The sequence below is a fragment of the Nerophis ophidion genome, linkage group LG06, assembly GCF_033978795.1.
Source record: "Nerophis ophidion isolate RoL-2023_Sa linkage group LG06, RoL_Noph_v1.0, whole genome shotgun sequence".
NCBI lineage: Eukaryota > Metazoa > Chordata > Actinopteri > Syngnathiformes > Syngnathidae > Nerophis > Nerophis ophidion.
This window is the reverse complement of record NC_084616.1, coordinates 73,713,116-73,737,828: the sequence shown is the minus strand read 5'-3', so window position 1 is coordinate 73,737,828 and position 24,713 is coordinate 73,713,116. Positions and strand designations below refer to the sequence as shown.

General features: G+C 41.1%; 1 protein-coding gene across 2 annotated transcripts in view; it reads left to right on the top strand.

Moving 5' to 3' along the window:
- nphp4 (nephronophthisis 4) overlaps positions 1 to 24,713 on the top strand; it is a 520,514-nt gene that overhangs the window by 57,564 nt on the left and 438,237 nt on the right. For both annotated transcript variants that reach the window (XM_061904800.1, XM_061904799.1), the window contains exons 3-4: positions 2,966 to 3,126; positions 6,260 to 6,324. In XM_061904800.1, the coding sequence (XP_061760784.1) occupies positions 2,966 to 3,126; positions 6,260 to 6,324 (226 nt within the window). The remainder of the gene's footprint in view (positions 1 to 2,965; positions 3,127 to 6,259; positions 6,325 to 24,713) is intronic.

Sequence of the window (24,713 nt, the reverse complement as noted above, 5' to 3'; positions counted from 1 at the left end):
GATTCTATAATCGTATCATATGCTGAGCACGAAGTCAACACCAGCATGCAAATTCTTACAGTGTAAATTACATGTTATGGCACTTTTGACAATTTAATATCACAAACCCCGTTTCCATATGATTTGGGAAATTGTGTTAGATGTAAATATAAACGAAATACAATGATTTGCAAATAATTTTCAACCCATATTCAGTTGAATTTGCTACAAAGACAACATATTTGATGTTCAAACTGATAAACATTTTTTTATTTTTGTGCAAATAATCATTAACTTTAGAATTTGATGCCAGTAACACGGGAAAGGTGGCAATAAATACTGACAAAGTTGAGGAATGCTCATCAAACACTTATTTGGAACATCCCACAGGTGTGCAGGCTAATTGGGAACAGGTGGGTGCCATGATTGGGTATAAAAACAGCTTCCCAAAAAAATACTCAGTCTTTCACTAGACAGGATGGGGCGAGGTACACCCCTTTGTCCACAACTGCGTGAGCAAATAGTCAAACAGTTTAAGAACGTTTCTCAAAGTGCAATTGCAAGAAATTTAGGGATTTCAACATCTACGGTCCATAATATCATCAAAAGGTTTAGAGAATCTGGAGAAATCACTCCACGTAAGCGGCATGGCCGGAAACCAACATTGAATGACCGTGACCTTCGATCCCTCAGATGGCACTGTATCAAAAACCCGACATCAATCTCGAAAGGATATCACCACATGGGCTCAGGTACACTTCAGAAAACCACTGTCACTAAATACAGTTTGTCGCTACATCTGTAAGTGCAAGTTAAAGCTCTACTATGCAAAGCGAAAGCAATTTATCAACAACATCCAGAAACGGCGCCGGCTTCTCTGGGCCCGAGATCATCTAAGATGGACTGATGCAAAGTGAAAAAGTGTTCTGTGGTCTGACATTTCAAATTGTTTTTGGAAATATTCGACATTGTGTCATCCATACCAAAGGGGAAGCGAACCATCCAGACTGTTATCGACGCAAAGTTCAAAAGCCAGCATCTGTGATGGTAAGGGGGTGCATTAGTGCCCAAGGCATGGGTAACTTACACATCTGTGAAGGCACCATTAATGCTGAAAGCTGTATACACATGAAGTATCTTGTCTTTGCGTCTATTCAGGAAACGGTGACATATAAGTCGCACTGGTGTATAAGTCGCCAGTCCCTAATAAGTTTCTCGCTTACTCCAAACTTTCTTTCTGCTGCTCGATTGCTGTTTTCTGCTGCAGATTTCACTACTTCCAGTTTATAACCTACAGTACATGATTTCCTTTTCGGTACCATTTTTGTTCAGCCCTTCTCGGTCGTTATAAGTTGCCGCCATTGTTAAAATGATCAATTTTCATAGGTACGGAAGTAGTAGGAGGTAGCATCTTTTTCTTCACAATGCACTTCTGCCATGACCCGCCCCCGCCAAATTTTTATTGGTTGACGTGTGTTTGTGTGACGATTGCTGATATAAGCCTAGTCCGGGGGTCGGCAACCCGTGGCTCTAGAGCTGCATGGGGCTCTTTAGCGCCGTTTTAGTTTTTCAAAAATGTATGAAAAATGGAAAAAGATGAAGGGAAAAAATATATTTTTTGTTTTAATATGGTTTCTGTTGGAGGACAAACATGACACAAACCTCCCTAATGGTTCTAAAGCACACTGTTTGTATTAAACATGCTTCACTGATTCAAGTATTTGGCGAGCGCCGTTTTGTCCTACTACTTATGGCGGTCCTTGAACTTACTGTAGTTTCTTTACATGTACAACTTTCTCCGACTTTCTAGGACGTGTTATATGCCACTTCTTTTTCTGTCTCATTTTGTCAACCAACCTTTTAATGTTGTGCGTGAATGCACAAAGGTGAGTTTTGTTGATGTTATTGACTTGTGTGGAATGCTAATCGGGGATATTTGGTCCCTTACCATGAATTGATTAACGTGGAACCCGACTTTAACAAGTTGAAAAACTTAATAGGGTGTTACCATTTAGTGGTCAGTTGTACGGAATATGTACTGAACTGTGCAATCTACTAATAAAAGTTTCAATCAATTAATGAAATGCATGACTGCAAGCTAATAGATGCTAACATGCTATTTAGGCCAGCTATATGTACACATTGCATCATTATGCCTCATTTGTAGCTATATTTCAGCTCATTTAGTTTCCTTTAAGTCCTCTTAATTCAATGATATCTCCTGACACACTATCTGTATGTAATATGGCTTTCAAATTTGTTTTGCAGCTACAGACAGATTTTTTTTTTTGTATTTTTGGTCCAATATGGCTATTTCAACATTTTGGGTTGCCGACCCCTGGCCTAGTCTCTTACGCAAATGAGATAAATAATATTATTTTATATTTTACGGTAATGTGTTAATAATTTCACACATAAGTCGCTCCAGAGTACAAGTTGCACCCCCGGCCAAACTATGAAAAATACTGCGACATATAATCCAAAAAATATAGTATGCCAATTTGTAGTTTCCATTCATTTTGGCTTTAAAAAGCACTAATGTATACAGTAGATATCATATAATGAGGTATTGTTTCTCTTTGGAAAAAATATACCAGAAATATTGTTTTGTAACTTTGATGTCTGTCAGTCCACAATTTGGTTTGCAAACACAGAAAATAAGATATTGAGTGATAAAATGTTCATTCTCTTTTTATTTACTACCTCACTCAGAGTTTTCACTGGAAGTTTATAGTTTCATCAGTTTGGTTTGCTTAGATTTAGATAAAAAAAATCTAGATTATAGGAGTGCGTCACTTTGTGATTGACTGTCTGGGGGCGCTTTCACATCACAAGGCAATGAGTTTGGACTGACTTTCATTCGCTCTGGGGACGCCTGTCCTTGAAATCACATGGCACTTGATCACTGTTTTTTTTTAAAGTTGTTTTTATAGTCAGAACAAATCCTACGAGTGTGATTTAATAGCGACATTCTTTTCTCCTGCAGATCCTGTATTTCCATACGTCTCTACGGTTGCCCAGCACGGTGTTGGTTTTGGAGCTGGTGGCATTGTCGGTGAAGTCAGACGGTTCGCAACTAGCCCTGGGGCAAGGCTTCACAGTTCTGGATCTCTTCCCCAACAAGACAGAACCTCAAGGGGACAGAAGGTGATGAGCCTCCTCTTAGCCTATCAGCAGCCAGTGAGAGAACAATATAACTGTCAACTGAAGATGGGGGAAGAGCAAATAATGTTATTTTGTATATGTGACCACTTACAGTAAATAACCTCTTAAGGCCCAAGCTGTTTGGTTACATGCTTTTTTCTTATTTATCTTTGCTATTTGGGCTTATTGGACCCTAATTACAATAAAAACTAAGATCAATCTTTTAATATGATGTACTTAGTCCATAAGTCCACAAATGTGTACTTCATGTTTAGTGACGTGCTAATTCTTATTTTCACACTTTTTTCCCCCCAAATTCCATTGTATGTTATACTCTTCTGACACCACCAGATCGCAGTATAAGTGTCCACATAAGCATTCAGTGAGAGAACAATATAATTGTCAACAGAAGATGGGAGAAGAGCAAATAATGTTATTTTGTATGTGTGACCAGTTATATAACCTCTTTAGCCCCAAGCTGTTTGTTTACATGCTTTTTTATTTCTCTTTGCTATTTAGGCTTTTTGGACCCTAATTAGAATAAAAACTCAGAATCATCTTTTGATATGTACTTAGTCCATAAGTCGACATATGTGTACTTCATGTTTAGTAACGTGCTAATTCTTATTTTCACACTTTTTCCCCCCAAATTCCATTGTATGTTATACTCTTCTGACACCACCAGATGGCAGTATAAGTGTCCACATAAGCAGCCAGTGAGAGAACAATATAATTGTCAACAGAAGATGGGAGAAGAGTAAATAATGTTATTTTGTATGTGTGACCAGTTATATAACCTCTTAAGGCCCAAGCTGTTTGTTTACATGCCTTTTTATTTCTCTTTGCTATTTGGGCTTTTTGGACCCTAATTACATAAAACTAAGATCAATCTTTTAATATGATGTACTTAGTCCATAAGTCCACAAATGTGTACTTCATGTTTAGTGACGTGCTAATTCTTATTTTCACACTTTTTCCCCCCAAATTCCATTGTATGTTATACTCTTCTGACACCACCAGATGGCAGTATAAGTGTCCACATAAGCAGCCAGTGAGAGAACAGTATAATTGTCAACAGCAGATGGGAGAAGAGCAAATAATGTTATTTTGTATGTGTGACCAGTTATATAACCTCTTTAGCCCCAAGCTGTTTGTTTACATGCTTTTTTATTTCTCTTTGCTATTTGGGCTTTTTGGACCCTAATTAGAATAAAAACTAAGAATCATCTTTTGATATGTACTTAGTCCATAAGTCCACAAATGTGTACTTCATGTTTAGTGACGTGCTAATTCTTATTTTCACACTTTTTCCCCCCAAATTCCATTGTATGTTATACTCCTCTGACACCACCAGATGGCAGTATAAGTGTCCACATAAGCAGCCAGTGAGAGAACAGTATAATTGTCAACAGAAGATGGGAGAAGAGTAAATAATGTTATTTTGTATGTGTGACCAGTTATATAACCTCTTAAGCCCCAAGCTGTTTGTTTACATGCTTTTTTTTATTTCTCCTTGCTATTTGGGCTTTTTGGACCCTAATTAGAATAAAAACTCAGAATCATCTTTTGAAATGTACTTAGTCCATAAGTCCACAAATGTGTACTTCATGTTTAGTAACGTGCTAATTCTTATTTTCACACTTTTTTCCCCCAAATTCCATTGTATATTATACTCTTCTGACACCACCAGATGACAGTATAAGTGTCCACATAAGCAGCCAGTGAGAGAACAGTATAATTGTCAACAGCAGATGGGAGAAGAGCAAATAATGTTATTTTGTATGTGTGACCAGTTATATAACCTCTTTAGCCCCAAGCTGTTTGTTTACATGCTTTTTTATTTCTCTTTGCTATTTGGGCTTTTTGGACCCTAATTAGAATAAAAACTAAGAATCATTTTTTGATATGTACTGAGTCCATAAGTCCACAAATGTGTACTTCATGTTTAGTGACGTGCTAATTCTTATTTTCACACTTTTTTCCCTGAATTCCATTGTGTATTATACTCTTCTGTCTTGTTCACGAGTGGAAGAAGAGTGGATCGTGAGATCGACAGGCGGATCGGTGCGGCGTCTTCAGTAACGCGGACGTTGTATCAATCCGTTGTGGTGAAGAAAGAGCTGAGCCGGAAGGCAAAGCTCTCAATTTACCGGTCGATCTACGTTCCCATCCTCACCTATGGTCATGAGCTTTGGGTCATGGCCAAAAGGACAAGATTACGGGTACAAGCGGCCGAAATGAGTTTCCTCCGCCGGGTGGCGGGGCTCTCCCTTAGAGATAGGGTGAGAAGCTCTGCCATCTGGGAGGAACTCAAAGTAAAGCCGCTGCTCCTCCACATGGAGAGGAGCCAGATGAGGTGGTTCGAGCATCTGGCCAGGATGCCACCCGAACGCCTCCCTAGGGAGGACGTCCAACTGGTAGGAGGCCACGGGGAAGACCCAGGACACGTTGGGAAGACTATGTCTCCCGGCTGGCTTGGGAACGCCTCGGGATCCCTCAGGAAGAGTTAGACGAAGTGGCTGGGGAGAGGGAAGTCTGGGCTTCCCTGCTTAGGCTGCTGCCCAACGCGACCCGACCTCGGATAAGCGGAAGATGATGGATGGATGGATGGAAGACAAGAAACAGGAAAACACCAAGAAAACAGGAAGGGCCACCAAAATAAGAGCGCAAGACAAGAACTAAAGCTCTACACACAAGGCACGACGACCTGGTGGAGTTTCATTTTTTTTAACCTTTTCTGCTGGTGGTGTGCCTACGGATCTTTTCATAAAAAAAATGTGCCTTGCCTCAAAAAAGGTTAAAAACCACTGATATAATATATCATCTAAATTTGTCTTCATGTCAACAAAAAAGAAAAAAAATGTATTTTGAAGGTGTGGCGTTAGTAATCTAGTCATTTACACATCGGGGAAACCTTGCAAACAGGTTCAAGCTTGATGAACATAAGTCAACAACGTCAGAACAAGAGTCTATTCCAGATTAGTATGTCCGATTCACTTGATAATCTCTTATTTCTTAAACGGGCGACATTTGTTCGACGAATCTACTTCAGTGATCACTGTTGTAATAAAATTAGCATCATAAGTACTAAAGCATCGTGTTTTCATTCATTGTTCCATTTTTGTTTCAACTATAGACTGAATCTTCTCCACGGATCACCAAGAATTCTTCTTCACCCGCAGCTGAAGGACACCGTTGACTGTAAGTGACGTTTTTTATTAGTCATTGCTTTACAAGTTCATCTCTGGCTTTGTCTTCGAGCCTGCATTCATCCAGAAAAATACTGCTAAAAAAACGGAGATATGAGATCATGCTAATTAAATGGAAGACTAAGCAGAGTTTTTTTTTACCATGAATTGATTAACGTGGACCCTGACTTAAACAAGTTCAAAAACTTATTCGGGGATTACCATTTAGTGGTCAATTGTACGGAATATGTACTGTACTGTGCAATCTACTAATAAAAGTATCAATCAATCAATCAATCAAAAAGTCAAAGAGTCAATGCAAAATGAGTGGATACTGAATAAGGATGTGAGTGAGTGTTTGACTCAATTTCCTGGATGGGCTATTTGTAAAAACAAAAAAAAAAAAAGATTCATGTTACACCACACGTTAGAGCTGCGCGGATAGGCAATCATATCATCCGCAACCGCATCACCAAAGTCGTCATCCACCCGCCGTCCACCAGAACCAACATTTTATCAGGACCGTACCCGCCCGCCAACCGCGCACTGAAATATATCAGAGGTCGGCCGCCATTACCACTCACAGAGCTATTTAAACCTGTTTCACAGAGTAATGAAGACAATTGGAGCCGCTAACGTTCTCGCGACTATCCAATAGCGTTCATCCTGATGACAAGTATATGGGCGTGCTGTGAAGCCATTGCCTTTGACACCTTCAACAACATGTACGAACCGATTGTTGGTCCGGCAACATGTTGTGTGCGGCTTTCGCAATTACACGTACGAGATTAAAAGGCATACTGGGTGATACAGAGTACACTGATGGTTGTGATATAAACAACTTTAACACTTACTAATATGCGCCACGCTGTGAAGCCACACAATACAAGATTGCCAAACACATTTCGGGAGAACTTCCTCACAGTAACACAACATAAACGCAACACAACAAATACCCAGAATCCTTCGTATCCGTGATATTTCCTGAATATATTTTACACCCCCGCGCCCTCAACCCTGCCCACCTTACCAACGCACGGGGGTAGCTGCTAGCGGGGTGTATAAAATAGTCAAGAGGTGTCATGAATACAAAGGATTCTGGGTATTTGTTGTGTTGCGTTTCTGTTGTGTTACTGTGAGGATGTTCTCCCGAAATGTGTTTGCCGTTCTTAATTGGTGTGGCTTCACAGCGTGGCGCATATTACTAAGAGTGTCAAAATTGTTTATATCACAACCATTAGTGTACTCTGTGTCACCCAGTATGCCTTGAAGTCGTGGGCGTGTTGCTGCGGAAGCAACACATAACATGTTGTTGGACTGACAAGCAGGTCGTACATGTTGTAGGGGACGACAAAGCCAATGGCTTCATAGCACGCCCTAATACTTATTTTCTGGGTGACTGCCGGTAATCATTCTAGAGAATAATAGCGTCTCCTAATGTCTTCTTCGTTTTGTGACATGGGTCTTAAATGGCTCTTTGAATGGCAAAGGATGCCGATCCCAGAACCATGTATAATGTATCAAATATTTCCGGATGGATCAACCGGCACCCGCCCGAATCTAATTAAAATAAATTTTTTCGTCATGTCAACCGCCCGACCCGCGGTTTATCCGCGGATGAGACCACAAACCGCGTATTTATAATCTTATTTTTCCATATGAAACATTGAGTACACTTCAGAGGCGTACCGAGTTCCCAGGCGAAACATATTGAGTGAGGGACTGTAGCGAAACTGCTTCACGATATATTCGCGATAAAAGCGGTGTGTCGCCAGGGCCTTACATACCATACTTTTCGGACTGTAAGTCACAATTTTTTTTCATAGTTTGGCCGGGGGTGCGACATATACTTCGGAGCGACTTATGTGTGAAATGATTAACACATTACCGTAAAATATCAATTAATATTATTTATCTCATTCGCGGAAGAGACGAAGAAAATGTCAGCAATCGTCACACACACGTCAACCAATAAGAATTCGGCGGGGCGGGGTCAAGGCAGAAGTGCATTGTGGGTCGTGGAATGCTAACTGCTATTTGCTATATGCTACTGCCGTTCATTTCAACGTTGGCGGTAACTTATAAAAACTGAGAAGGGCTGAACAAAAATGGCACCGAAAAAGGAAATCATGTACTTTAGATTACAAGCTGGACGTAGTGAAATATGCAGCAGAAAACGACAAGAGGAAGCGGCGCATACCTTTGGAGTTGGCAGAGTTGTTTAGAAGCGACATCGAGGAAGAAGATTTCATGGGATTTATCGATTAGGAGTGACAGATTGTTTGGTAAACGTATAGCATGTTCTATATGTTATAGTTATTTGAATGACTCTTACCATAATATGTTAGGTTAACATACCAGGCACCTTCTCAGTTGGTTATTTATGCCTCATATAACGTACACTTATTCAGCCTGTTGTTCACTATTCTTTATTTATTTTAAATTGCCTTTCAAATGTCTATTCTTAATGTTGTATTTTATCAAATAAATTTCCCCCAAAAATGCGACTTATACTCCATCCATCCATCCATCTTCTTCCGCTTATCCGAGGTTGAGTCGCGGGGGCAGCAGCCTAAGCAGAGAAGCCCAGACTTCCCTCTCCCCAGCCACTTCGTCTAGCTCTTCCCGGGGGATCCCGAGGCGTTCCCAAGCCAGCCGGGAGACATAGTCTTCCCAATGTGTCCTGGGTCTTCCCCGTGGCCTCCTACCGGTTGGACGTCGTCCCTAGGGAGGCGTTCGGGTGGCATCCTGACCAGATACCCGAGCCACCTCATCAGGCTCCTCTCCATGTGGAGAAGCAGCGGCTTTACTTTGAGCTCCTCCCTGATGGCAGAGCTTCTCACCCTATCTCTAAGGGAGAGCCCCGCCACCCGACGGAGAAAACAAATTTCGGCCGCTTGTACCCGGGATCTTATCCCTTCGTCATGACCCAAAGCTCATGACCATAGGTGAGGATGGGAACGTAGATCGGCCGGTAAATTGAGAGCTTTGCCTTCCGGCTCAGCTCCTTCTTCACCACAACGGATCGGTACAACGTCCGCATTACTGAAGACGCCGCACCGATCCGCCTGTCGATCTCACGATCCACTCTTCCCTCACTCGTGAACAAGACTCTGAGGTACTTGAACTCTTCCACTCGGGGCAGGGTCTCCTCCCCAACCCGGAGATGGCACTCCATCCTTTTGCGGGCGAGAACCATGGACTCGGACTTGAAGGTGCTGATTCTCATCCCGGTCGCTTCACACTCGGCTGCGACTTATACTCCAGTGCGACTTATATGTTTTTCCCCTTCTTTATTATGCATTTTCGGCCGGTGCGATTTATACTCCGGAGCGATTTATAATCCGAAAAATACGGTAACCAGAAATCATGATCATAATTAAAGATAACAGCATTTCTCAATTTACTTTACACAAATATCTAAAAGTAGTCATATTCTCTTCATGTCATATTGCGCTCCTTGCAGCGCTATTGTTTTCATTTTAAAGGTTTTATCCAATCAGAATTCAGCATGCTGTATGAATCAACAATTCAGGCGTCTATGCATTGTACGTGAACGGGCACATACAGTTGATAGACAATTGCGATAGCAAATGTCTATCAACTGGGACGAGCTAGACGAAGTGGCTGGGGAGAGGGAAGTCTGGGTTTCCCTGCTTGGGCTGTTGCCCCCGCGACCCGACCTCGGATAAGCGGAAGATGATGGATGGATGGATGGATATTTTACGGTAATGTGTTAATAATTTCACACATAAGTCGCTCCTGAGTATAAGTTGCAACCCCGGCCAAACTATGAAAAAAACTGCAACTTATAGTCCGAAAAATACGGTAAGCTATTTGTCTTTTAAAAGAACAATTTAAGAGGTTTTAACATGTAATTGTGCGGTAAAAGCAAGCCAAAAAAAGAACAATTCAAGAGGTTTTAACATGTAATTGTGCGGTAAATGGCACAATTACACGGGTTAAGCGTTTAAGTCCTGATCGTGTCCCTTGAAGCTCATGGTAGTTTAAATATTGTATGTCCTCAGTGTGTTAAAAGGAAGCCTATAAATTGCCAAACGCCGTAACGCTTTACAGTGTGAATAACAATGTGCATAGTGAGAGCACAGGGTTCCTGTCCTGGCTATCATGTCACATGAATATTAGATGGTCTTCTTTCAAACGGACTCTTACGCCACTTGAATTATTAATCACACGGCTCCTTGTTTGGTTAGTAACGTTGCTTTTCTGTTTCAAGTGCCACTCTTCTGGCTGACACTTTTGGTGTTTCAGTCTTTTTACGGTCAAAACCCCCCCTTTTTTTTTTTTTTCTTTTGTCTAACTTATTTTTTTGTTTGACAGGGACACACTTTTTGATGTGAAGTCTTTTGAAAGGGAAATGTATTGAAGCCGGGCAAGAACTGTATTTAAATGCCGTTTGCGCTGCTCGATGAGAGACATGCATTTTCTTCTAGTGGTCATTCATGTCCGTTGTTGAAGACTTAGGATGGAAAACGTACCCTGGGGGCTGATATGTTCCCCCTTTATTTACTTTCACTGGCACGGTATAGCTCGGTTGGTAGTGGCCGTCCCAGCAACTTGAGGGTTCCATGTTTGATCACTGCTGTTGTGTCCTTGGGCAAGACAATTTACTCACCTGCTTCCAGCGCCACCCACACTGTCATGATCCGTGGTCCGGATCATGTTTTGTGTTTTCTGTTAATTTAGGACTCCTTTAGTTCCTGTTTGAGGGTGCCTTTGCCTTGTTATTCGTTTTTGTACCCTTTTGAGTTCCAAGATTAAAATATGTTCCTACCTGTAAGTCCTGTCCAGAGTGATCCGTTTGCATCCTGGGAGAACAAACCTTGCAGCAAGCTGTTTGTTACCATAGCTACTTAATATTTTCACCTGCCTCTGGTTAGTGGTTCCACGCTCAGCTGCTGTCGACCACTAATCAAAGAGCTATTCAGTCACCTTGCTCTCCACGCTCAGTATGGCGTCATGGTGGGCTTCATGTCTAATTTCGTGCTAAGTATTTGCTACATGCACCTGTCACGTAAGTTCTCTATGTCTTTAGTCTATGCTAATTGTTAACTTTTGTTTCAAGTGCGATCAGCGCCTTGTGCCTTCGCCTTGTTTTCGGTTTATGTACCCTTTTGAGTTTCTAGATTAAAATGTGTTCCTACCTGTAAGTCCTGTCCGGAGTGATCCGTTTGCATCTTAGGAGAACAAACCTTGCAGCAAGCTGCGACCCCCCCGCCCGCCCGCCGTGACACACACTGGTTTAAAGTTGGGGGGGCGGTATAGCTCGGTTGGTAGAGCGGCCGTCCCAGCAACTTGAGGGTTCCATGTTTGATCCCCGCTTCCGCCATCCTAGTCACTGCTGTTGTGTCCTTGTTCAAGACAATTTACTCACCTGCTTCCAGCACCACCCACACGGTCATGATCCTTTATCCGCATCATGATTTGTGTTTTCTGTTAATTTAGGACTCCTTTAGTTCCTGTTTGTGCACCTCCTGAGTTTGTTACCATAGCTACTTACTATTTTCACCTGCCTCTGGTTAGTGGGTCCACGCTCAGCTGCTGTCAACCACTAATCGGAGAGCTATTCAGTCACCTTGCTCTCCACGCTCAGTATGGCGTCATGGTTGGCTTCATGTCTAATTTCGTGCTAAGTATTTGCTACATGCACCTGTCACGTAAGTTCTCTATGTCCTTAGTCTATGCTAATTAGGGATGCACCGAAATGAAAATTTGTGGCCAAAGCCGAAACCGAATAAAATTTGAGCGCTTGGCCAATACCAAATACCGAATAATAAATGCAGTTTTTCACCACTTTTTTATATTGCATAAATAGCCTAGAATAAATTTTTAGACCATCCATCCATCCATCATCTTCCGCTTATCCGAGGTCGGGTCGCGGGGGCAGCAGCCTAAGCAGGGAAGCCCAGACTTCCCTCTCCCCAGCCATTTCGTCTAGCTCTTCCCGGGGGATCCCGAGGCGTTCCCAGGCCAGCCGGGAGACATAGTCTTCCCAACGTGTCCTGGGTCTTCCCCGTGGCCTCCCGCCGACTGGACGTGCCCTAAACACCTCCCTAGGGAGGCGTTCGGGTGGCATCCTGACCATATGCCCGAGCCACCTCATCAGGCTCCTCTCCATGTGGAGGAGCAGCGGCTTTACTTTGAGTTCCTCCCGGATGGCAGAGCTTCTCACCCTATCTCTAAGGGAGAGGAAACTCATTTCGGCCGCTTGTACCCGTGATCTTATCCTTTCGGTCACGACCCAAAGCTCATGACCATAGGTGAGGATGGGAACGTAGATCGACCGGTAAATTGAGAAGGAAGATGTCTTCGGTTGCGTGAGTGACAACGTGCGAAGGACGCCACATTTCTGAGGAGTTTGCTACGGTGTGTGAAGACTATGAGCGGCGGTAAAGTGACCCAGAGGACAAGAGACAGATTGAACAAATAGAAGAGGATCTTGTGCCCAAGTTGGAAGAAAGCCAACAACACAAAGAGCTGTGAAGTCCCGGTAACTTACCCAAAGTACAGTCATGGAAAAGCTAAGTCCACCTAGCCCAATGCTACTAACTGCTAATCTTGCTGATAACTGGAAGCGTTTTAAGCAAAGATTTAATATATATTTAGCAGCAAGCGGAGCAGGAGGCGACAATGAAAAGCTGAAAGCTCACATTCTTTTGCATGTTATTGGAGAAGATGCTTTGGACATATATAATAGCTTTCAGCTGGATGAAGCTAATTTGACACTGGAACAGCTAATGACAAAGTTCGAAGAATACTTTGTGCCTCGTCAAAACGTGACGTTTGAGAGGTATAAGTTTTTCACACACGACCAAAAGCAAGGAGTACCTTTTGATCAGTACATGGCGGAGCTTCATACACTAAGCAAAACATGTGAATTTGACACTCTGAGAGACTCATTAGTGAGAGATAGGATTGTTTGTGGTACAATGGATAATGCACTAAGAGAAAGACTGCTTTGAGAAACTGGGCTTACGTTAGATAAGTGTGTCAGTATGTGTAGAGCAGCTGAGACCACCAGAGCACAAGCAAAGGAGCTACGAAGAGGTGAAACAACAGTTAATGCCATACATAAAGAACAATGGAAAAAGAAAATGTGTACCAAACAAAAGGATCAAAAAGACAAATCTGTGGAATTTAAATGTGGTAAATGTGGAGGCAGCCACAAGCCAAAATATTGTCCTGCATATGGAAAAACATGTAACAACTGTGGAAGGAGCAATCACTATACAAAGTGTTGTAAAGCAGCTTCAAGACAGGGACGGCGTGGCGCAGTGGGAGAGTGGCCGTGCGCAACCCTAGGGTCCCTGGTTCAAATCCCACCTAGTACCAACCTCGTCACGTCCGTTGTGTCCTGAGCAAGACACTTCACCCTTGCTCCTGATGGGTGCTGGTTGGCGCCTTGCATGGCAGCTCCCTCCATCAGTGTGTGAATGTGTGTGTGAATGGGTAAATGTGGAAGTAGTGTCAAAGCGCTTTGAGTACCTTGAAGGTAGAAAAGCGCTATACAAGTACAACCCATTTATTTATTTAGCTTTGCCTTCCGGCTTAGCTCCTTCTTCCCCACAACGGATCGATACAACGTTCGCATTACTGAAATTTTCAGACATGTTTTTCAAATAAAGTAAATTTTTATTGAATATTGACATTTTTTAATATTCCAGTAGCCTTTGCTTTTCAAAAAAAAAGCACAGTTTTTCATTTATTTTAGGCCTTCAAACAAAACATGCATTCCAAAAAAAAAAAATAAAGTGCATAAAAGTGGATAAACCCACAACAAATGAATTATTGTCCTTTTGGCAAAAGTCTGCTTAGCCACAGTAGATATGCTAATAATATAAACAGAAGGCTCAAGTAAATCTCAATTAAGTGTGTGCTTGTAACCTCATACACTTATACAGGTACACAACATATCCCAGGCCAGAACAGATTTGTCAATAACAGTACTTCAGCTTCAGAATAAAAAGAAGGAAGCTAACTATGTATAAAACAATTTAAATTTAACACTGCACGTTGGTTGATTGCGTCACCGCGTCAAAAAATTGCGTCACACGCCACTATTCGGCCTTGTTTTTAACTCATTCCACCGAAGGCCGAATGGGGCTTTTTTTTGCCATATTCGGCCGAATATATTCGGTTACCGATTAATCGGTGCATCCCTAATGCTAATTGTTAACTTTCGTTTCAAGTGCGATCAGCGCGTTGTGCCTTCGCCTTGTTTTCACTTTCATATTTCGCGGTGTTTGTGGCATTTTTGTTGCATTGTTTGATTGTAAAATATGTCGATCGAGAGGTGGCGTGACGTTCATATGTTGTCAATATTCAGTGTTTTATTGTTCATAGTTTATATTGTAAATCCCGCATGCTTTATTTTTATGTACATTCTGGGTGTCTCATTCAGTAAAAAAAAAAGTAAAATACAATTCTGTTTTTTTAAGACAGTCTCTCATAACTTTTTTAGCATTCAATCAGACATTATGATAAATAAATGATAAATGATAAATGGGTTGTACTTGTATAGCACTTTTCTACCTTCAAGGTACTCAAAGCGCTTTGACACTACTTCCACATTTACCCATTCACACACACATTCACACACTGATGGAGGGAGCTGCCATGCAAGGCGCTAACCAGCACCCATCAGGAGCAAGGGTGAAGTGTCTTGCTCAGGACACAACGGACGTGACGAGGTTGGTACTAGGTGGGATTTGAACCAGGGACCCTCGGGTTGCGCACGGCCACTCTCCCACTGCGCCACGCAAAAGAGGCAAAAATAGCATTTTTTGGGGAAACTTTTTGCTTTGAAGGCATTTTTGCTAAATTTTTGTTGATTTTTGCCCTAGAATGTAAAATTATGAAATCTGGGTCTAAGTCAGCCCTACATAGAGGTTTTTGTTTCATGTCTGTACGACATTGCTAACGGAAGTTACAAGCAGTCTGTTTTTTTTTCGTTTTTTTTATTCCTAGGGGGCGCTAGAGCGCATTTTTGATTTATGGGGTTTGGTTTTTGTTATTAGATGGCAATTTTCGCCAGTTCTGATGAGTGTGTGAAATTTGGTGAGTTTTGAAGCATGTTCATGGCGTCAAATTACAGTTCAAAGAGGTGGCGGAATAATAATAATAATAATAAAACGGACCAGTTTCAATAGGGTCCTCTATGTGTGAAATTATGAACACATTACCATAAAATATTAAATAATATTATTTAGCTCATTCACGTAAGAGACTATAAGATTTCATCGGATTTATCGATTATATGTTAGTTATTTAAATGACTCTTACCATAATATGTTAGGTTAACATACCAGGCAGCTTCTCCGTTAGTTATTTATGCCTCATATAATGTACACTTATTCAGCAAAAGTCTTTCAAAAGTCTATTCTTGGTGTTGGGTTTTATCAAATAGATTTCCCCCAAAAATGCGACTTATATATGTTTTTTCCTTCTATATTATGCATTTTCGGCAGGTGCGACTTATACTCCGGAGCGACTTATGCTCCGAAAAATGCAATAACAGTCATTAATTCATTAAAGAATGCACATATGAAACTGGTAGGGTTCGGTACCTCCAACAAGGTTAAGAACCACTGAGCTAGACGAAGTGGCTGGGGAGAGGGAAGTTAGGCTTCCCTGCTTAGGCTGCTGCCCCCGCGACCCGACCCCGGATAAGCGGAAGAAGATGGATGTATTCCGTTTATATTTACATCTAACACAATTTCCCAACTCAAATCAAAACGGGGTTTGTACATTTTCAGTAGACCCATAATAAATTCATAACGACTGTATGTTTGCCAGGGCCTTAAATCCCAAACCACAAAATGTCGCCGAAAAATTATTGTGAGTTTTTGTATTAGTGTTCCTAAAAATCAGATAAACCGGCCCTCAGACACATTTTTTTCCTCTAATTCCGCTGGTAATCAGTATTAATCAATCAATCAATGTTTACTTATATAGCCCTAAATCACTAGTGTCTCAAAGGGCTGCACAAACCACCACGACATCCTCGGTAGGCCCACATAAGGGCAAGGAAAACTCACACCCAGTGGGACGTCGGTGACAATAATGACTATGAGAACCTTGGAGAGGAGGAAAGCAAGGATGTCGAGCGGGTCTAACATGATACTGTGAGAGGTCAATCCACAATGGATCCAACACAGTCGCGAGAGTCCAGTCCAAAGCGGATCCAACACAGCAGCGAGAGTCCTGTTCACAGCGGAGCCAGCAGGAAACCATCCCAAGCGGAGGCGGATCAGCAGCGCAGAGATGTCCCCAGCCGATACACAGGCGAGCAGTACATGGCCACCGGATTGGACCGGACCCCCTCCACAAGGGAGAGTGGGACATAGAAGAAAAAGAAAAGAAACGGCAGATCAACTGGTCTAAAAGGGGAGTCTATTTAAAGGCTAGAGTATACAAATGAGTTTTAAGGTGAGACTTAAATGCTTCTACTGAGGTAGCATCTCGAACTGTTACCGGGAGGGCATTCCAGAGTACTGGAGCCCGAACGGAAAACGCTCTATAGCCCGCAGACTTTTTTTGGGCTTTGGGAATCACTAATAAGCCGGAATCTTTTGAACGCAGATTTCTTGCCGGGACATATGGTACAATACAATCGGCAAGATAGGATGGAGCTTTTATACGTAAGTAGTAAAACCTTAAAGTCACATCTTAAGTGCACAGGAAGCCAGTGCAGGTGAGCCAGTACAGGCGTAATGTGATCAAACTTTCTTGTTCTTGTCAAAAGTCTAGCAGCCGCATTTTGTACCAACTGTAATCTTTTAATGCTAGACATGGGGAGACCCGAAAATAATACGTTACAGTAGTCGAGGCGAGACGTAACAAACGCATGGATAATGATCTCAGCGTCTTTAGTGGACAGAATGGAGCGAATTTTAGCGATATTACGGAGATGAAAGAAGGCCGTTTTAGTAACGCTTTTAATGTGTGCCTCAAAGGAGAGAGTTGGGTCAAAGATAATACCCAGATTCTTTACCGTGTCGCCTTGTTTAATTGTTTGGTTGTCAAATGTTAGAGTTGTATTATTAAATAGAGTTCGGTGTCCAGCAGGACCGATAATCAGCATTTCCGTTTTTTTGGCGTCGATTTGCAAAAAGTTAGCGGACATCCATTGTTTAATTTCATTAAGACACGCCTCCAGCTGACTACAATCCGGCGTGTTGGTCAGCTTTAGGGGCATGTAGAGTTGGGTGTCATCAGCATAACAGTGAAAGCTAACACCGTATTTGCGTATGATGTCACCTGGTGGCAGCATGTAGATGCTGAAGAGTGCAGGGCCAACATTAAAAATATAAAACATTCTCATGCAATTTAATCCATCCATCTTTTTTCTACCACACCTGTTCAAGAAGTCTTATCAATGGTATGAAGTATGTTATTTATTATTGGTTAGCTTCAGAATAAAAATGTTATATTATTATTATAATGTATTATTTTCGGGTCTCCCCATGTCTAGCATTAAAAGATTACAGTTGGTACAAAATGCGGCTGCTAGACTTTTGACAAGAAAGTTTGATCATATTACACCTGTACTGGCTCACCTGCACTGGCTTCTTGTGCACTTAAGATGTGACTTTAAGGTTTTACTACTTACGTATAAAATACTACACGGTCTAGCTCCATCCTATCTTGCCGATTGTATTGTACCATATGTCCCGGCAAGAAATCTGCGTTCAATAGACTCCGGCTTATTAGTGATTCCTAGAGCCCAAAAAAAGTCTGCGGGCTATAGAGCGTTTTCCGTTCGGGCTCCAGTACTCTGGAATGCCCTCCCGGTAACAGTTCGAGATGCTACCTCAGTAGAAGCATTTAAGTCTCACCTTAAAACTCATCTGTATACTCTAGCCTTTAAATAGACCTCCTTTTTAGACCAGTTGATCTGCCGCTTCTTTTCTTTCTCCTATGTCCCCCCCTCCCTTGTGGAGGGGGTCCGGTCCGATGACCATGGATGAAGTACTGGCTGTCCAAAGTCGAGACCCAGGATGGACCGCTCGTCGGGACCCAGGATGGACCGCTCGCCTGTATCGGTTGGGGACATCTCTACGCTGCTGATCCGCTTGAGATGGTTTCCTGTGGACGGGACTCTCGCTGCTGTCTTGGAGCCACTATGGATTGAACTTTCACAGTATCATGTTAGACCCGCTCGACCTCCATTGCTTTCGGTCCCCTAGAGGGGGGGGGGGGGGGGTTGCCCACATCTGAGGTCCTCTCCAAGGTTTCTCATAGTCAGCATTGTCACTGGCGTCCCACTGGATGTGAATTCTCCCTGCCCACTGGGTGTGAGTTTTCCTTGCCCTTTTGTGGGTTCTTCCGAGGATGTTGTAGTCGTAATGATTTGTGCAGTCCTTTGAGACATTTGTGATTTGGGGCTATATAAATAAACATTGATTGATTGATTGATTGATGATAAAACAAAAATAAGACTTATTGTACTCCAAAAATGTTGGTCTTACTTAAAAATGCATACATTTTTTTTTTCAGTGTTAAAAAATATTATATGGCTCTCATGGTAATACACTTTAAAATATTTATCTTTAATGGCTCTCTCAGCCAAAATGGTTCCTGACCCCTGATCTAAAACATGATTTAATAATAATAATAATAATAATTCCAGGCATTATTTATCCTCGCTCATTCTGCAGCAAAATATGCTGCTGGAAACTCAGCACAATATTTTGCCGGAAACTTATCAGAAGTGAACACAATATGGAGCTGCCGAAGATTTCCAACTAAATCCCCATGAGAACACAAATAGAAACTTGGCAATAAAAGCCCCAAAGCTATGATGGAAAGCCAGCCTACGTACTGGTTTGTGCTCCCTTGTGACAATACCACTTTAAACCATGTTCCATATGTACTTTGTGTATGCCTTATATATTGTTGTGGTGTAAGACAGACCAACAGACTTTGCTATATTCACATTTACGTCCGTGTTGTCTCCGTAGAGACTTGTTTTCTGCATATAAATATGCAGCGGATGCAGGGAGAGCAAACAGGAGGTCAAAGAGGAGACGTTATGCACTGCCCTCATTTGGCAGTCGTTAGTGCACAGGGAATACAACGAAACACTTCTAGGACAGCAACTACCTAAGGTGTTGAATTTTAAACTGGTCAGTTTGTTGAAATATACAGAACAGGCCAAAAATTTGGACATTCAATGGGTTTTCCCTATTTTCGTGACTATTTACATCAGGGGTAGGGAACCTATGGCTCTAGAGCCAGATGTGGCTCTTTTGATGACTGCATCTGGCTCTCTGATAAATCTGAGCTGACGTTGCTTAACACGATAAGTAATAAATAATTCCACTTGTAATCACAGTGTTAAAAATAATGTTCAAAATATAAAACATTCTCATGCATTTTTAATCCATCCATCCGTTTTCTACCGGACCTGTTCAAGAAGTTGCGTTAATGGTAAAAAAGTGATTTATTTATTATTGGTTAGTGCGGGGCTTGCCCTCCTGAGGGTTCTTCAGACCACCAAGCACCGACATGAGAGCCTGTTTCAGGGTTACAATATTGTTTTATTTTTCAATACGTTTCCAGCAATAGTATGTCCAGCCCCAACCCAGTCTCTCCTCATGGCTGCTGCTTATAACAGAGCGACAGGTGATTAGATAACAAAGCCCAGGTGGACCTTCTACGCACCTGTCGCTGCAGGCCTGCAGGCCACGCCCCCTCCACAGTTAGCTTCAGAATAACAATGTTATTACAAAGAATAAGAGACCTATTATCGTCTAGAAATGTTGGTCTTACTTAAAAATGCATGTGTTTAGTTGTGTTCAGTGTTAAAAAAAATATTATATGGCTCTTACGGAAATATATTTTTAAATATTTGGCTTTTTGGCTCTCTCAGCCAAAAAGGTTCCCGACCCCTGATTTACATTGTAGATCAGGGGTCACCAACGCCGTGCCCGCGGGCACCAGGTAGCCCGTAAGGACCAGATGAGTCGCCCGCTGGCCTATTCTAAAAATAGCTCAAATAGCAGCACTTACCAGTGAGCTGCGTCTATTTTTTAAAATTGTATTTATTTACTAGCAAGTTGGTCTCTCTTTGCTCAACATTTTTAATTCTAAGAGACGCAAAACTTGAATAGAATTTGAAAATCCAAGAAAATATTTTAAAGACTTTGTCTTCAATTGTTTAAATGAATTCATTTATTTTGTTTTACTTTGCTTCTTATAACTTTCAGAAAGACAATTTTAGAGAAAAAATACAACCTTAAAAATGATTTTAGGATTTTTAAACACATATACCTTTTTACCTTTTAAATTCCTTCCTCTTCTTTCCTGACAATTTAAATCAATGTTGAAGTACTTTTTTTGTTTTATTTATTGTGAAGAATAATAAATACATTTTGATTTAATTCTTCATTTTAGCTTCTGTTTTTTCGCCGAAGGATATTTGTGAAATATTTCTTCAAACTTATGATTAAAATTCCCCAAAAATATTCTGGCAAATATAAAAAATTTGTAGAATCAAATATAAATCTTATCTCAGAGTGGATTTTTTAAAACATGTCATCAAAATTCTAAAATTAATGTTAATCAGGAAAAATTACTAATGATGTTCCATAAATTATTTTTTAATTTTTTTTAAAAAGATTCGAATTAGCTAGTTTTTCTCCATTTTTTTTCGGTCGAATTTTGAATATTAAATAGTCGAAATTGAAGATAAACTATGTTTCAAAATTACATTTTAAATTTTTCGTGTTTTCTCCTCTTTTAAACCGTTCAATTAAGTGTTTTTTTCATCGTTTATTCTCTACAAAAAACCTTCCGTAAAAGGAAAAAAAAATGTACGACGGAATGACAGACAGAAATACACATTTTTTTATATATATAGATTTATTTATTAAAAGTAAATTGAGCAAATTGGCTATTTCTGGCAATTTATTGAAGTGTGTATCAAACTGGTAGCCCTTCGCATTAATCAGTACCCAAGAAGTAGCTCTTGGCTTCAAAAAGGTTGGTGACCCCTGCTGTAGATTGTCACTGAAGGCATCACAACTATGAATGAACACATGTGGAGTTATGTACTTAACAAAAAAAAGGTGTAATAACTGAAAACATGTTTAATATTCTAGTTTCTTCAAAATAGCCACCCTTTGCTCTGATTACCGCTTTGCTCACCCTTGGCATTCTCTCGATGAGCTTACAGTTGTGATCAAAATGATTCAACCCCCACACAATTTTGGTGTTTTAGCAAGTTGGACATTTATTCCGTATTTTGTTTATAGTCATATCAAATAAAGATGTGTCAAATAGACAAATGCAACTTCAATTGTAACACTGTATTTTACAAAATACCAAAAAAGAACATTTTTCTTAATATCTCTGACAAAAATGATTCAACCCCCTAGTTCCATGCATCTTTAGTACTTAGTAGAACACCCTTTGGCAGTAATGACATCCTTCAAAGGTGATACATAAGCTTCTTGCAAGCATCTCCAGGTATTTTAGCCCATTCCTCTTGGGCAAAGGCCTCCAGTTCATTCATATTCTTGGGCTTGTGTGCTGCAACTGCCTTCTTCAAGTCCCACCACAGCTTTTCTAGAGGATTTAGGTCTGGCGACTGTGAAGGCCACTCCAGAGTCTTCCAGCCCTTCTTCTGCAACCACTCTGATGTTGATTTGGAGGTATGCTTGGGATCCTTGTCCTGTTGGAAGGTCCAACGTCTCCCAAGCCTCAGCTTCGTCACTGACTTCATGACATTTGCAGCTAATATATCCTGCTAGGAAATATAATTCATAATGCCTTGAACGCGCACGAGATTCCCGTTTCCTGAGGCAGAGAAACAGCCCCAGAGCATGATTGACCCCCCACCATGCTTAACAGTAGGCAAGGTGTTCTTCTCTTTGTAAGCTTCATTTTTTCTCCTCCAGACATAACGTTGATTAATAGGCCCAAAGACTTCCGGTTTTGTCTCATCACTCCATAGAACAGTTTCCCAAAACCTTTGGGGTTTGTCCAGATGATTTTTGGCGTACTGGAGTCTATTTTTTTACTTGTGCCTGGTAGTCAGAAGTGGGGTGCGCCTGGGAGTTCTGCCATGGAGGCCTTCTTCATCTCGTAGTGCGCGCCTTATTGTCTGGGACAAAACCTGCGTTCCCCCCTCTGCAATGTCCTGTTGTAGTTCCTCAGCTGTTACACGGGGGTTTTTCACCACTGTACGCACACAGCATCCTCTTTCTACCACGCCCAGGTAGTGTTTCCACTGTGCCTTTAGCTTTAAACTTGCAAATTATGCTCCCAACTGTGTCTCTTGGAATGTGTAATGGCTTTGCTATTTTCTTATATCCATATCCTTTCTTATGAAGAGAAATGACCTCCTCTCTTGACTTCTTTGACCACTCCCTGGACTTCACCATGTTGCAAATACACCATTGACCATCTACAAGAAGCTGAGCGTCACAGTCTTTTTCAATCCGTTTAATTGTTGCTCGTTATGGTTCTAATCACATCTACAGGTGTTTTCAACACCTGATTGAAAAGAACCTTATTCAAATTATGTTCTTAAGAGTTATGATCTTCAAGGGGTTGAATAATTTTGTCAATGAGATATTAAGAGAAATGACACTGTTTGGTATGTTACAAAATATAATGTTGTATATCAAGTTGCATTTGTCTATTTGACGCATCTTTATTTGATATGACTATAAACAAAATACGGAATAAATGTCCAACTTGCTAAAACACCAAAATTGTGTGGGGGTTGAATAATTTTGATCACAACTGTATAACAAGCTCATTGGTCCGAGAAAATGCGGTAGTTTAAATATTAATTGTTGTTTCTGTGCGGCCTGGTAGCAAATGTGTCATGGACTGGTGGTTGAGAACCACTGCTCTATGGCAGTGGTTCTCAAATGGGGGTACGCGTACCCCTGGGGGTACTTGAATGTATGCCAAGGGGTACTGTCAGGTTCAAACACTGATGACATCTATTAAACAAGACAAAAAGGCAAAGAATCAAACAGAGACAGAATTAAATTTATACTCTGATCCGAGGAGAGGCATGGCCACTGTACACCCTGTACAGTTCCTGCACCATGCTCTAACCCAAGATCGTTCTCGTGCTTCTTTATTTGATTTTCACCCCCTTCCTTCCCTCAGCTGCTTCCTCAAGGAAGTGGGTCGTGACCAGGATTGCCTTCGGTTCCCGAACAGATCAAAGAAAGTCCCATAAAATAGATCACAGAGAGTCCCATAAAATAGATCAAAGAGGGTTCGTAAAAACACTTTAAAGAGTTCCTCTGGAAGTTGGGCAGATTCTGCTATCTGTCCGCCTGGAAGTCCAGCATTCTTCTTGGAAAGCTCCAGCCTTTTTTCTTCTGGTCATGAACACAATGTAATACAAGGTTTTATTTGATTATTTACACAGAATTTTTCTGACATGTACGTGAGATTTTTTAAAAATATTCCTAAAATAGCAACAATTCAAAAATCCTTTAAGATATTTATTGAATAATACTTCAACGAAATATGAATGTAAGTTCATAAAGTGTGAAAAGAAATGCAACAATGCGATATTCAGTGTTGACAGCTAAATTTTTTTGTGGACATGTTCCATAAATATTGATGTTAAAGATTTCTTTTTTTGTGAAGAAATGTTTAGAACTAAATTAATGAATCCAGATGGATCTCTATTACAATACCCAAAGAGGGCACTTTAAGTTGATGATTACTTCTATGTCTAGAAATCTTTATTTACAATTGAAGCACTTGTTTATTTTTCAACAAGTTTTTAGTTATTTTCATATCTTTTTTTTCCCAAATAGTTCAAGAAAGACCACTACAAATGAGCAATATTTTGCACTGTTATACAATTTAATCAATCAGAAACTGATGACATAGTGCTGTATGTAACATCTGAATCGCTCCCACTTCTAGTCCTTCACTCTCACTATCCTCATCCACGAAATTTTCATCCTCGCTCAAATTAATGGGGAAATCGTCGCTTTCTCTGTCCGAATCGCTCTCGCTGCTGGTGGCCATGATTGTAAACAATGTGAGGATGTGAGGAGCCCTACAACCTGTGACGTCACGCGCACATCGTCTGCTACTTCTGGTACAGGCAAGGCTTTTTTATTAGCGACTAAAAGTTGCGGACTTTATCGTTGATGTTCTCTACTAAATCCTTTCAGCAAAAATATGATCAAGTATGACACATAGAATGGACCTGCTATCCCCGTTTAAATAAGAAAATCTCATTTCAGTGGGCCTTTTTTCGCCCAGGTCTGTTATAGAAGTTTGAAATGCTTTGTTTTCAAATCTCGGAGAGAACAGCTTCTCGCCAGTTACTGCCACATTCCAATGATCACATCGCTCTCTTTGCAGTTTCGGTAAACGAAACCCTGGGCTTTA